The following is a 14,786-nucleotide window of genomic DNA, read 5'->3' on the forward strand; positions in this document are numbered from 1 at the left end:
GACTCAATGGCACATAACAACAACAACAACAGATCTAATATACACACAGTACACACAAACCCCATTATAAGCCTGGCACTATAGTAATTTTGCAAATGTTGTTGTTATGTGCCATCAAATCGCCCTATATGTACAACAGCTCTGAACTCTGCCCTGTCCAGAGCCTGTCTCACTAATTCTGACACACCAACCCCCATTGTCCCAGTCACTGTATCAATCCATCTCATCTGGGGTCTTCCTCTCCGGCACTGTCCCTCCACCCTTCTAAGCATGATGTCCTTCTCCAAGGACCAATCTCTCCTGGCCACCTGCCCAAAGTAAGTGAGGCAGAGCTTCAAAATCCTAGCCTCCAAAGAGAAACTTGGTTTCACCCTCTCTAAGACACATCTCTTTCTTTTCTTGCAGTCCCTGGTATGTTCAACACTTCTCTAGCACAGCAACATGAAGGCACTGATTCTTCTGTCATCCTTAGTCATTGTCCAGCTCTCTGATGTATAGTAATTAATTGCAAAGACCATGGCCTGGATTAGGCACACCTTAGTCTCTAGACTGACATAGTTGTTTGTCAGCACACTGGAGAGGTCCCTGACAGCAGATTTTCCCAATGCAATTCTTCTTTTGATTTCTTGACTGCTGGTACTACGTGAAATAGACTTTTACAGGGAACTATTTTGTTTGCATTCTCCAACTGAGATTTCTGAATTCCACTGTAACCTTATGGGAACAAGGACATATTTGCGGTCACATATTATCTGAAGGAAGATTATGTGGCACATTACTGTATTTGGAGTTTGTTTCTCTAGTGTTTTAAAGAATCAGTATAAAGGATACTGGATAGACCTTTCTAGTATGGCTGCCAAAAGAGTCATCACATTTTGAGTCTTGCTTAATGTAATGTTAAAAACTATCTTAGAGCAGCTTTATGTTCTTCTTTTTCTGATGTGGAATGAATGTTATTTGATTTGACTATCCTTGTCACCTTTTCTGTACAGCCTTAGTTTTTGTTTGCCACCGAGTCAAGTATGACTTAATAATTGAGTCCAAATTATTGAGGAGTAATGATGTCAGTTTGGGGACTAAGGTGGATCTGATTCAGGCCATGGTCTCTCCAGTCACTTGCTGTGCATCTGTGAGCTAGACAATGACTAAGGATGACAGAAGAATTGATGCTTTTGAGTTGTGGTGTTGGAGAATAGCACTGAACATCTCATGAACAGCCTAAAAAACAAATAAATATGTCGTGGAGAGGGTGCAGTCAGAGTGCTCTTTGGAAGCAAAATCTTGGAAGCTTCACCTTACATGCTTCAAGCATGTACTAGGAGGGACTGTTCCTTAGACAGGGATATTATACTTGGCAGAGTGGAGCGTCAGTGAAGGAGAGGAAGGCCCTCAACCAGATGGATTGATAGGATGACTACCACAATGGGCTCTAGTGTGCCAGGAAATGTGAAGATTGCACAGGATAGGACGGGGTTCACATCCACTGTTCATAGGGTCGCTATGAGTTGTACTCTATAACACCTAACAACAGCAATAAGTGTTGTCCTATCCTGTGCCATCCTCATCACCTGTGACATACTTGAACCCATTGCTGCAGTCATTGTGTCAGTCCGTCTCATTGTGGGGGGGGTCTTCCTTTCTTTCTTTGACCTTCCACCTTTCCAAGCATGCTATCTCTTTACATGGAATAGCCTCTCCTGGCAACAAGTCCCAAGCACGAGAGTTGTAGCTTCACCATATTTGACTCCAAGGAGTACTCTGGCTGTACTTTTCCCAAGACATAGCTATTTGTTCTTTTGGCAGTCTATGGGATATACTGTACTTTTCTCCAGCATCACAGTTCAAAGGTTCTTCCGTCTTCATTGTATAGGAAGCCACTGAAAATACTCTGGCTTGGATCAGGTGCTTCTTACTCCTTAAACTGACAGAGCTGATCATAGGTACTTTGGAGATGTGCTTTACAGCATATTTTCCCAATGCAGTCTTTAGATTTCTTATTTGCTGCTACTATAGGTGTTGATTATGCATCCAGGTAAAATGAAATAATTGATAACTTTATTCTGTTCTCCATCTATCATGATGATATATTGGTCCAGACTTATAAGGAGAAATGAATAGTGATTGCATTTTAAATAATTGGTTTATCATCATTGCTCTGACAATTTACACGTGGTTAGGTATTCATCTCGCTTACTTTGGACATGTTATCAGGAATGGAAAGTCCTTGGAAAAAGAAATCATGCTTGGAAAAGCTGAGTGTCAGTAGAAGAGAGGAAGACACTCCATGAGGTGGTCTTTCACAAAGCAGCACTGGACGCAAGCACAGCAGTGGTTGGAAGGATGACGCAGAATTCTGTTGTACATAGTTAGGTCCAATTGCACAGCAGCAGGTACTGCACGAAACCGTGGAATGAATGAGCTTGTCCTGGATGACGAGAGAAACAGCTTCAGGGTTGCTGACTCAATGTTTAAGAAGCCCTGGTGGCTCAGAGTCTTACGTGTTGAGCTGGTAATGTATTGATAGTTCTAATTCACCAGTTGCTTGGCAGGAGTAAGATAAGGCAGTCTGCTTCTGTAAAGAGTTGTTGTTGTGGTGGTGGTGTGCTGTGGAGTTGGAACCAGCCTGTAGCTGAACGTCCGGCAGGTTTTCAGAGGCAGTTAATCACACGGGAAGAGGTTGCCCATCTTCATTCCATGGAGCAGTTGTTGAATTTTAACCATGTGCCTTTGGGATTGCAATGCAGCTTCTTAGGACTAGGCTACCAGAACTCCCTTGTAAAGATTTACAGCCTTGGAAAAGAAACCCTCTGGAGTAGCTCTAATGTGTCCTACAGAGTCACTACGAGTCATAATCAAGTTGATAATAGGTTTGTTGAGTTTTTGACTGATACTGTTTTAGTATCTCCGATTGTGTAAGTTGCCATGCCTTAAGTTTGTGAGTTTCTAGGTCCTCTGCTCTTGGTTCCCTCCAGAATGATCCAACTGTTGTCCTCTGTGTCTACTGCAGATCTGTATTTCACTAAAGACCAAATGCCTCTAGCTCTGTTTACTTAAAAACAATCTTTTTTCCTTAATGATAGTGTCTCTTGGTACAAATTAAGGGTAATTGGAAACATCTGAGTAATTGCTAAATTATACAGACAGATTTGTATGTTGTTATTGTTGTTGTGTACCATCAAGTCAGAACTGATGTAGCTGACCCTTCAGTGGGTTTTCAGAGGCAAGTTAATCACATGGGAGTTTCCCGCAGAGCATCTGGTGAATTTGAACTTTGTACCTATGGGTTAGCCTTAACTCTAAGCCACCAGGGCTACCTATAGAACTCAGATTTGTATAGTTCTGGCCAATCTGTTTTTAATTCCATTTTCTCTTATTTTTTTTCTATTGAGAGTATCTATTCTTACTGTATGAACAGTGCTCAGATCTTTCGTTCATAGGGTTGCTATGAGTCATCTACAACTTGACGGCATTTAACAGTGATGACATAGAGAGAGCTACACTGGTCTAGTGGACAGAAAGTTATGCTACCAATCCCAAAGGGGGTGATTTTAATTTGCGGCCCTCACGCCTGGTTTAAATTGGTTTTTGTCAGACATTCTTCTGTGTGATATAGCACTGGTCTGTGCATTGCTGTACAGAGGTAACTCGTGGTCGCTGTGAAGCTGAACACTGTGACACTAATGTGACAAATGCAATAATGGTTACCCATGGTGGACAGTGTTTGCAGGCGTGGCATCCACTTCCGAAATTGCTGCTCTGGAAACTCTATGAACTGTGCTCAGGTCTTTCGTTCATAGGGTCGCTATGAGTTGTCTACAACTCTACAGCACCTAACAACAACAATACACATTTCCAAGCTTGTCAGGAGTCGGTTGTGATTTGCGCAGGATCTGCTGAAACGGAAACAGTTCCTAGCTAGAAGTTCAATGTTAACGGACTTTCATTGCCTTCATGATAAAATCCAAACTCCTGCAATCTGAGGAGGAATCGACCTCGGCTGTTTACCTTATTTTCACCTGCCAGCACTCCTAGTTGGAGTGTGTGGCCCCTGTGGTAGCTCATATTCTTCCGCTTCGGTGGTTTTGCTGCCATGGCCCTATCAGATTTTTGTCCACTTTCACAGATTTCCTCCATTCTCTAAAACTATTATTCAAAGAAGCATTTTCTCGCTTTTCCCTAGCATCTTCTGCCACCTCTGAATCCCTCCAACACTTGCCTGTATCATTTATTTGGTCACTGATTTGTGTCTTTCTTTGTTGAAAGTGAAATTGATCTATTGTTATGGTTTTCCCTATTTCTCTATTGTATCCTTCAAAGGATGAGAAACATCTTTATGCCTTCTGCTCTTTGTATTCCTGATGTCTAGTCCATCAGCCGGCCCTAGAGGAGTGTCTGTGTTTATTGAAAAAAAATGACTTAATATTTCGGCCTTGGAACTATGTTGGCTCCATTGATCATTAACCATGAGATTGACATCTTTGTTGCTGGGACTGTAGTGGTCTGGTTTTAAGTGGTAACTGTAATACATGGGCATATATACCCCAACTAGAACTTTACTGAGAGAATATACTTTTAAGTGCAGCCTTGAAATCAAGCCGTACCAGATGATGACTCTTCTGAACAGAGAAAAAAGCAACTGTGAGAATGTGGAGGAGGTCAGGGGAGGGGAGAGGTGGCCAAAGCAGCTTATTTCAGTTCCTGTCTGTATCAAGGTGTTCTGGATCACCAGGCTCTCCAATTCTTGCAGAGACTCACTTTGTTGTAGTTTCTTGCCCTTTTGAAATTTGCTCTCCAAAACCTCTTTTTATTTAAAAATTCTTTTGTCTCAGTCATATTTAGTCCTAGGATTCCAACAGATAGAAATCCTTATCTTTTTTAAGATGGATAAATCAAGCCAGAGGTACTTTGGCTCAGCGCTCTCTGGACTCCTTTTTATTTGCCCAGAAACTGCCCATGTTGATGGTTATAGAGGCAGGAAAAGAATTATTGGCCCCGCCACCAGGGTAACAGGCTGACCAACTGTGAAGGGGGGCTCAACAGCCGTGCTGTTTGCTCAGATACTTTGTGCATGCTGAATTACATAAATTAAAATCTTCATGTTAATGGTTTTAAAACAACGACACACCTCAGTTGCTATGACAACGCAGTGAAAGGATACAAGAAAAAATCTGCAAAGGGAAAAAAAAATCTCTTGGGTGAAATCTCAAGAAAACCCAGCACAAAGGAGGAGTCCTTCCCCAGTGGAGTCACACCAGGACCACACTCAGTGCCATGTAGTCTATTCTAAGCCATAATTACCTGGTGGGACAAAGAAACACTAACTGCCTCATGGGGTTTCTGAGGCTGAAATCTGTGCGGAAGCAGACTGCCTCATCTTTCTCCCTGAGTTGCCCTGTGGACTCAAACCGCCCACCCTTTGAATAAAGGCCCAGATTAACTCACTGCACAAACCAGACCTACTGGAGTCACACTGCATGTGCTTAATTCATCCAGCATCACATTCTAACGGCACATGTGAAATGTCTGGCAGGGAGCCAGTACCAAGGTCTGGTCATATAGACACCCTCACCTAGCACATGCCAAAACCCAGACTCTCCGAAGGAAAGCAGGTGCTGCACATAAAACACATTGTTCACACAGATGGTTTAGGCACCAAGAGTCTTCCCTAGCAGGAATGAAGACAAAACTTCTGAAAGCCTAGTTCCCAGCTACCAGCCAAGGGCCAACTTTGCAGGCAGGCCTTCTAGGCCCAGCAGACCCAGGCCTGTTGTATTACCCTTTTTTTGCACTGGTAGGTGGATCTGTTGCTGTTGTGGACCGTTGAGTTGGAAACCGACCCAGAGTAGATCCTCCAGTGGGTTTTCAGAGGCAAAAATAACACGGGAGGAGATCGCCTATCCTTCTCCCACAGAGCAGCTGGTGGCCTTGAACTGCGTGCCTTCGAGATTGCAGTGCATCTTCTTGCCACTAGGCCACCACGGCTCCCTAGATGGACCTGTTAGATTGGTAAATATGAAACTGTTAATATTCTTCATTCATCCTAAATACAAAAGAAGGCAATTTCATATGCTTCAGCCTCTACTTCTGTGTTGTGTCACTGTTCCAAAGCTCTCTGTGTAGCTTGGAGCCTGTGTGTCTGCCAAGTTCAGTGTAAAAATATATAAGGGAGCTCTCGTGGCTTAGAGGGTAAGGAGTTGCACTGCCAACACTAACGTGTGTGGTTTGAATCCACTACCTGCTCAGTGGGAGAAGGTTGGACTGTCTCCTCCTGTGTGATTTACTGCCTCTGAAAACCCAGTTGAAGAAGGCCCAATTATGAGTTGACGCCAACTTGCAATACACACCATCCACCACCATATACAGAGCTGAAAATTAAGGGCTCAATTTATATAGTTTACTAAGGCACACTCTAAGTTTTGCTAGAAATGATGATTGACATTCACATCAAATGTCAAGCCCACATACCATTCTGTGAGATTTTAATTTAGGAGGGGTCCTAATGTCTTTTCAGAGGAAGCAGCTAGACTCTTTGAACAAATCCTTTGTTTAGTTATTTTGACCATTTCAAGAAAGATTCATCAACCAGATCATACAACCAAAAATATTAGTAGACAAAGCAGTGAGAACCCATACCTTTATGGGAAGACAAAGGAGGCCGTAAATGAGAAGGGTGTGGATTGCAAAGGCACCTTTGTGGCATTTACTGGAGCTGCAGCGTTTTTACTAGATGAAACCTCCAAATGTTCATTGCCTCTATATTTTCCTCCACGTGCATTAGAGAGAGACAGCATCCCAGACCACAGCGTGCGTGTCTGCAGCTTCCTCTTGCCTTTACTCAGACGCGCTCACATGTGACGCTAATGGAACAAAGCTTTCAAGCTAGCTGGAAGATCAATAAAGATTTTATAAGGCCAGCAAAAACTTATTGAGCATCCTGCTATATGGCTTAATTAGTTTCCTCTTATAAAAAAAAAAAGATTTAAAAAGAGAGATTCACATAAATAATGCCAAAAGACCACCTGAGCTCATTCAGAATGTATTTTTTAAATGGTAATTTGCAGTCCTATCTGCTTACTTACAAAAGGCTTTTAGAGTTTTAAATTTTAGAAATCTTTTTTCATTTTATTCTTTGTGAAATTCCCCTGCATTTTGTGTAGTTAAAACTCACACACAATTTTATTTTCCTATTACAGTGATTAGAAGTTTGTTTGTTTTAAGGCACATACTTACTTAGTGGTGAATATAACGTGATGGCCATTTGAAAGGCATTAATAATTATCAGAACAAACCACATGAACTAATTCATTATTATCTCTTCCCAATCCAGAGAAGAATCAGACACATGACAGTTGCAGCCAAATCATCTTGAATTATGCTCTGGTCCATGGGGTGTTTAATGGTTGATATTTCAAAAGTAAATTGCTAGGCCTTTTTTCACAGTTACCTCTGGTTTGCATGCAATCATATTTATTATTTGCACTACCCAGGGACTCCTCCCAAACCAAGGTGAACACCAAAAGTCATATCAATAAGTCCAACTTACCTGCATCTCAGATACTTTAGGCATCATATCAACACAGACAATTCCTGGAGAAAGACATCAAGCTTGGTAAAGTAGAGGTTAAGCAGAAAAGAGGATGACCTTCAGCAGGACAGATGGATGCAGTGGCTGTAGCCATGGCCTCAGGCGCAGCAGTGATTGTGAACTTGGCACAGAACCAGACAATGTTTCATTCTGTAGCACATGGAGTTGCTCTGAGGCTGAACAGACTTGATGGCTCCTAACAACGGCAACCACCTGCGGTCCCCAGGCGATATGATGGTGGCTCATCTGAAGACCTCTCTCCTTATGAGTGGCAGAGCCAGGACACCCTGTTGTGTTGTCACTTTGGAGTTCAGGATCAAATACTTAGAACATTCTCACAAAGTCAACAGGATGCTTTTCTTGTTCATATTGAGTATGTGACCCCAGCCCTGAGAACGGAGAAATCGAGTGTTTTCCCACATGTGGAAGGAAAGTGGAGATACCTGTAAATACTTTTCTACCGTTTAGTAAGCTGTTCAGGCCCAACCATGATATCAGACTCAGAGGAAGACTTAATAACCTGTGTTAATTCAGTGCTTGATGAAAGTGAGAAGGACTTGAAGCACTTGCTGCGGAAGATCAGAGACTACAGCCTTCGATATGGATTGCATCTTGACATCAACCACTGCCTAGATAGGTAACATGACAGGGAAAAGATAAAATTATCAATGATTTCATTTTACTTGGATCCACGATAAACACCCTGGGTACAAAGTCAGGCAACAAGGAGCATATTGCATTAGGAAAAGTCAGGCACCTCCCCAGATTACTGAGGAGCAGTGATGGCAGTTTTGTGTGCCTCATGTAAGCCCTGATCTTTTCAGCCACTTTCTATACATCTGGAAGCCAGACAGTGAATAAGGATAACAGAAGAACTGATGCCTTTGAACTGTGGGATTGAGTATTGAATATCCCATGGACTGCCAAAAGAACCAACAGATAAATCCTGAAGAAAGTACAGCCAAAATGCTCCTTGGAGGCAAAGATGGCAAAGCTTTGTCTCACATACTATGCCATATTATTAGGAGGGGCTGTTCCTTGGGAAGGGACATCATGCTTGGAAAGGTGGAGGGTTGGTGAAAGAGGAGCTCCTCAGCCAGATAAATTGAGACAGGGATTACAGCCATGGGTTCAAGTGTGTCAGAGATATTGAGGCTGGCACAGAATAGGACAGAGTTCACATCGATTGTTCGTAGAGTTGCTATGAGTCCTACTCAGTTCGACAGCACCTAACAACAACCATGGCCAAGGGCTTACCAGTGAAATGAGACATTTCTATATATTACCTCATTTTATTTTCATTACTTTGAAAGTCTTTTTCCTGTTAACCATAGGGAAAGACAGAGAGAGAGAGGTCAAGTGACTAAAAATTTTATTTTGCTAAATATAATTTATCAGATTTACATTAACATAAAAAAAATTAAGGTGATATTTAAATGTCTTGTTCTGTGAACTTATAGGGTCCTCTGGGATAGAAGTGAATCCCTGAGACCCAGGTGATACAAATAGGTTAACTGTTCATATCCAGATAGAATTGAACCAGTAGTAGCTGGATGTAGATAAATTAGAATACCCGTAGTCATTCAGAAAATGCAAACTGACCCTCCTGCAGATTTCCTGAGGCTGTAATTCCTACAGGAGGAAATTGCCCTTCATTCTCCCAAAGTCGACTTGTGGATTCAAGGCACTTAGATTCGTCATGTAACTCCCTGTGGACTATCCAGCCCAAACTCCCTTTCAACAACTCATTGTCAACAAGGCAGGACTGTCTCACAGCCCACCCTCCAGTGAGTTTTCAGAGGCTGTAAACTGCACAGGAAGAGTCTGCTTCCCTCCCCCCCACCCCCACAGCAGCTGGTAGACTCAAAGCCCACAACTTCTTCCCTATTAGACCAGTAGAACTTTTAGCTCCTGTTTAAATTTTACATTTGGATTTCAGGATTATAAAGCATCTTACAGCACAACAGTTTCTTTAAAAGCCTTTATCAAAGCTCATTCAGAAAATATACTGAGTATGTTTTAAGATCTATTTAGTCTTCCTTCCCCTATTATAAACATCTGCTATTTTATGAGAAAGATTGTGTGAATAAAACAGGGCAAGAAAGACTTGAGCACATTTGAAATGCATTCTAAATGTAACTAATTATAAATAAATGTAACTAATTGTAGTCAAATGGTACTAATTATCTTCTAGTTAACTAGAAATAATAGCACATCTCTGAACACTTTAGCTAATTAATGGGCTGTATGCTCATAAAGACTTTATAATAAAAGGGAAATAATAATAAAAGTACTCAGAATCTGTGTGGCACTCCACTTCCTCTTTTTTAAGTATTAACTTTCCTATGAGCAATTTTCAAAAGAAAGATTGTTCTATCTACAATAAATAATCTTTTTTTAAAAAAAAAGTCTTCCAAGGGTTGCCAATAAAATTATCCAATTATTGACTAAAACTAAACCAGTATGAACTTCATCTGCTGCATGTTTCTAAATGGTAACTTCATTTTGGCAAGGTGGACAAGGACATGAATTACAGCATTATAGAACCTGTCACACTTTCAAATTTCCTTTATCAGTCAGTGTCAAGTGCTTTTGTTGTTGGTCCCCTTCATACCCTCCTTAATTTATCTCCATCCCTCAGCAAAAGTGTGTATATACACAATAGAACTTTTTTCCCAGTGGTAAATTGCCTGGTAAAATTTCCTCAAACTAGCAAAGTTCTTTAAGAAACTACCAATTTAAAAAAAAAAGGAACTACCATTTGAGGCTTTTTGATATTTAACTTTGATGTTCTGTTTTCCCCCTTTCTACTGTATCTTTACAACTTTTCCTTGCAAATATGACAAAGAGCATTCGAGTAGATAAAAATTAATCATTTTACTAAAATGACTTTAGAAATTTTTACTAAATAAAAAAAAAGTAATACATCTTAGAAACTTTTTACAATCTTCCTGAAACATAACTAGTAGCACATCATTTCAAATTCAGAAACCTCAAGTAGGTGAAGCCTTGTCTCTTAGGTAAAATCTAATTCCTTGAGCCTATGATTTATGATCATCAGATTGAACCTTCCTCCTCTGATGAGAAATCCACTTATGATAACTAGGTTGCGGTATTAGAAAAGTTGTAATAATTACAACATAGTGAAAGTTGTGATTTGTCGTGGCTTTCACCCCACCATTTGACCACGGATAACATCATGTCAGCTTTAAACCCATTATGGTTCTGTCAACTTACTGTGACCCTACAGGACAGAGTAGAACTGGCCCAGTGGGTTTCAAAAGTTGAAAATCATAACAGAAGCAAACTAGCACCACTTTTCTTCTGCAGACGAATAGCTGCTAACTTTCCAATTAGCAGCCAGGCCCTTAAGCACTGTGTCATCAAGTCTCCATCTCTGCCAGCTTCATACTCAGAAAAGGTTCCCGTTGATCTGCACTTAAAAACTGCATAAGCCATTTCATGTTATGTAGAAAATATATGTTCATTTAAAAATTATTTCAAGAATAGGATGGACTTTTCTGACTGTTGATGTCTGATCCGATGGAAAAAATGGAATTGCCTTCTTTGATTTCTACCTGATGCAAGGGAAGAGAGTCTTTTAAAAAGTCTTATTTTTCTTTAAATGTCCTTTAGAAAGAAAGTGATACATGTGAAAGGACATTTAGTTGACCTTAAAGGAGCCTCTGCTTTATCAACAAGATAGGTACCTAAGCATTTGTTCTCCTTTTCTGAAATAGGTTTCCTCTATTTTTGTGTGTGCCATGGAGTCTATTCTTTCTCCTGCTCTTTTTACTCTTAGTTATTGAACTTTAGTCAAAAGCATTTTCCAAATCCCAGTAAGTGATCTCTCCTTATTCCATTACCTACATGCTTATATTGTAAGAGTTTTTTTCATGACTAATACAGGAATTTCCTAAGGACTAAGAGACAAGGATCCAGTTGTGCTTCCGTGACGTTTCCTTAACTATAACTTGTCCTACCAGTACATGATCTTCATGACGTTTGAACACGTCACTCCTGGGTTGTCTTGAGTAATGATTTGTGGTGTGTCTTTCCACTGAACTGAATGCTCCTGGAGGGCAAGAGCTGTAATGACACCTTATGGTCTCCTGAATCTAGCAATATTTTTTTTTGTAGTTAGATGCCCTTGAGTCAAATAATGTGAGGACAAATAATATGTGAATGTTGAATAAGTGATTGTTTCCAAATAAATTTTTAAAAACTAAATATCTTTTTCCTCTCCCTGTCATCTCTTTTGTGCAGCACCTGAGAGCAACAAAGTGCAAGATAAGAAGCCCCCTGCCTCCACCCGTCCCACCTCTGCCATTTCAGGACAGAATAGCAGCCACTCAGGACATAAACCAGGTAGGATGCATTGCACGACTGAGAGACGAGATCTATCCCCCAAAGCTTTAAAGACATACTGGTGAATTACAGACTAAACAAAGCTAGAATCTAGGAGAGCTTGGATCAAGACCGGCAGAGCACTCGCCCTGGGTCCCTTGTCTGAGCGTACGTGAGGAATGCTCTCCAAGCCTTCACTTTTTGTCTTTAAAATGAAGATTCAAATACATATCCAGTTTACCTCCTAGAAAGACTTCACAGTCAATAAGACAGTGTATGTAGGTGTATTTGTTTTCTGTCAAGCAGTGTAAATGAGGTACTGATTTTACCGTTCTGTCTGTAATGATAGATAACAATTATTTTCTTACCTGTATACTAACCTTTATTGCATATCTCTTTTGTGACCTTTTCAGATGAACATTTGACCAAATATTTACACAAAGCAAAACTAGTAAGGAATTAGATTTTTTTTTTTTTTCACTATTCCTGGCCTTGATTCTAGGAACCCACAAAGCATTTTATTGTAATAGTCTCTTTCTGTCTGTTTGACTCAGTGCTACAAAGAGGCCATCTGTAAACATCATATACACAGTTGAATAGGCAATGCAGTTGCTTCCAGGTCTCCAGCAGTCACTGTTCCGTCCTTGGGAGAAGCTGACGTACAGTAGGAAGACAGTAGACAACAGACGAAGGCAAAGGCGGATTGAATGCCCCACAAAGCTATAAGAAGCCTACTTTATCCTATTTCCAAGGTTGTAGACGCTGGAACACAGTGAATCAGGGACAGCATAGATAAAAAATGACTAGGTCTGACCTCATCTCCATTATACTTAGTTTGGTAATTTAAGGGGTGGATGCAAACAAACAGACCTTGAATAGGTCTGGAGCTGAGCAAATAGATCACGCTTGTCACTGAAAAGGAAGACAGATAACAAGCAGCATTGCAAGTTTTACATCAGCAGTCATTATTGAAAGATAATTGATTTCAACTGTTTTGATTATCAGGCTAAGAGTTCCCATCTTGTAAGCGTGCATCCATCCACCCACCTCTCAGTCATTATCTTCATTGAGAAGCAATATGTGAACAGTGTGACCCCTGCCTCCATGGTACTTATTCCAACTTGGCATAGCCAGTTGCTGTCAAGTCACCTCAAATATATGGCACCCCATGTGTGGCAGAGTAGAACCCTGCTCTGTAGGGCTTTCCTGACAATCACCAAGCCTTTCCTCCAGGACTTTGGGTAGACTTGAACCACCAACCTTTCTCTAAACAGCCCAGCATTTTAACTGTTCACATGCTCAGGGCTTCACAGCTCATTCTGTTGTTAGATTCCATCAGGTTGACTGCAACTCACAGCAACCATTAGGAACAGATCTGAACCGTGCCCTGTCCTGCGCCATCCTCACCGTCTCTGATACACTTGAAGCCATTGATACAGTGTCTGTATCAGTCCACCTCGCTGTGGATCGTCCTTTCCCTGACCATTTGCCTTTCCAAACATGCTGTCCTTCTCCAAGGACTGCCCCTCCTAACAGCATGCCCGAAATATGAGACAGAGCTTCCAGTCTATCCTCAAGGAGTGGGTGGCTACATCATTTTGAAGACGTATTTGGCAGCATGTGCCCATTCATTTGTTGGTTCATACATCTGTTCATTCATTCAGCAAATGCTAACTAAGCAGCCTCCTTTCTGCCAGGTACAGTCCTCGGCATTAGCTGTACAACAGTGAACAGAGCAAGCTTTTGTCTCCACACTAGTAATGTTGTTGTTGTTGTTATGTGCCATCGAGTCATTTGCAACTCATAACGGCCCTATGTACAAGAGCTCTAAATGCTGTTCTATCCTGTGCCAACCTAGTCAGAAAAAGTATATAATAAAGAGATCCCTGGAGGCCTAGTGGGTAAAAGTTTCCCTGCCAACCCAAAGGCGCAAGGATTGGATTCCTCGGCAGGAGAAAGATGAACAGCTCCCCACCCCTGTGCTGTTCGCAGCCTCTGAAAACCTGCTGGAGGGTCCGCTGTGAGTCATTTGCAACTTGATGCACAGAACCACAGCTAACAACAATCTACTATAAAGGAGTATATAAAATACGATGAATAGGGTAGGGTCAGGTCATTTGTTCATAGGGTCACTGTGAGTCATGCTTGACTGATGGCACCTAACAACAAAAACAGGATGGGCACTTTTAGGGAGCTCTTTAGGCCTAGTGGTAAAAAGCTGCACAGCAATCCCAAAAACACATGGTTCAAATACAGCAGCTGATCAAGGGGAGAAGGATGTCCAATCTCTACTGCCTCTAAAATCCCACAAGATCAGCTGTGGGTTCGTTTTAACTACAACAACAACATTCACAATTTTTTTATATTTTTTAATTATTATTATTCATTTCAATGAACATTGAGATTGCAGATTTCCATTCATTCATTGTTGCACTTTTCTCCCCGCCCACCCCCAGTTCGCTCTTCTTTAAAAGCAAAAGAAAAACTCCTTCATTGGTATACAATCCTCACGCACCCTCCCTCCCTCACCCCGAGTATACTCCACTCTGTAGCCCTCATTCCAATTATGATAATCATAAAGCCCTAAAATATTACTTTTAAACTGTTCTCTCCCTCATCAGCTTCAATGCAGTATACATAATTTATCCAGTTTTTCTCAGACTTACCCCCACCCTGATATCAGCCTCATTCTACAACAGTGGCACCATGCAGTATTTGTCCTTTTGTGGCTGAGATAGTTCACTCAGCATAATGTCCTCTAGGGTCACCCATTTTGAATAATATTGCATGAGTTCCTTGTTTTTCAATTCAGCGTAGTATTCCATTGTGTGAATATACCACAGCTTCTCTATCC

The 14,786-nt window shown here is 41.2% G+C and overlaps 1 protein-coding gene across 1 annotated transcript in view; it reads left to right on the forward strand.

The window, feature by feature from the left end:
- Positions 1-14,786, forward strand: part of MAP7 (microtubule-associated protein 7) — a 176,935-nt gene that overhangs the window by 98,716 nt on the left and 63,433 nt on the right. The window contains exon 2 of the mRNA XM_006885005.1: positions 11,852-11,953. Coding sequence (XP_006885067.1) covers positions 11,852-11,953 — 102 coding nt within the window. The remainder of the gene's footprint in view (positions 1-11,851; positions 11,954-14,786) is intronic.

Source organism: Elephantulus edwardii, unplaced genomic scaffold (assembly GCF_000299155.1).
Source record: "Elephantulus edwardii isolate Elephantulus edwardi_28Jun2011 unplaced genomic scaffold, EleEdw1.0 scaffold00039, whole genome shotgun sequence".
Taxonomy (NCBI): domain Eukaryota; kingdom Metazoa; phylum Chordata; class Mammalia; order Macroscelidea; family Macroscelididae; genus Elephantulus; species Elephantulus edwardii.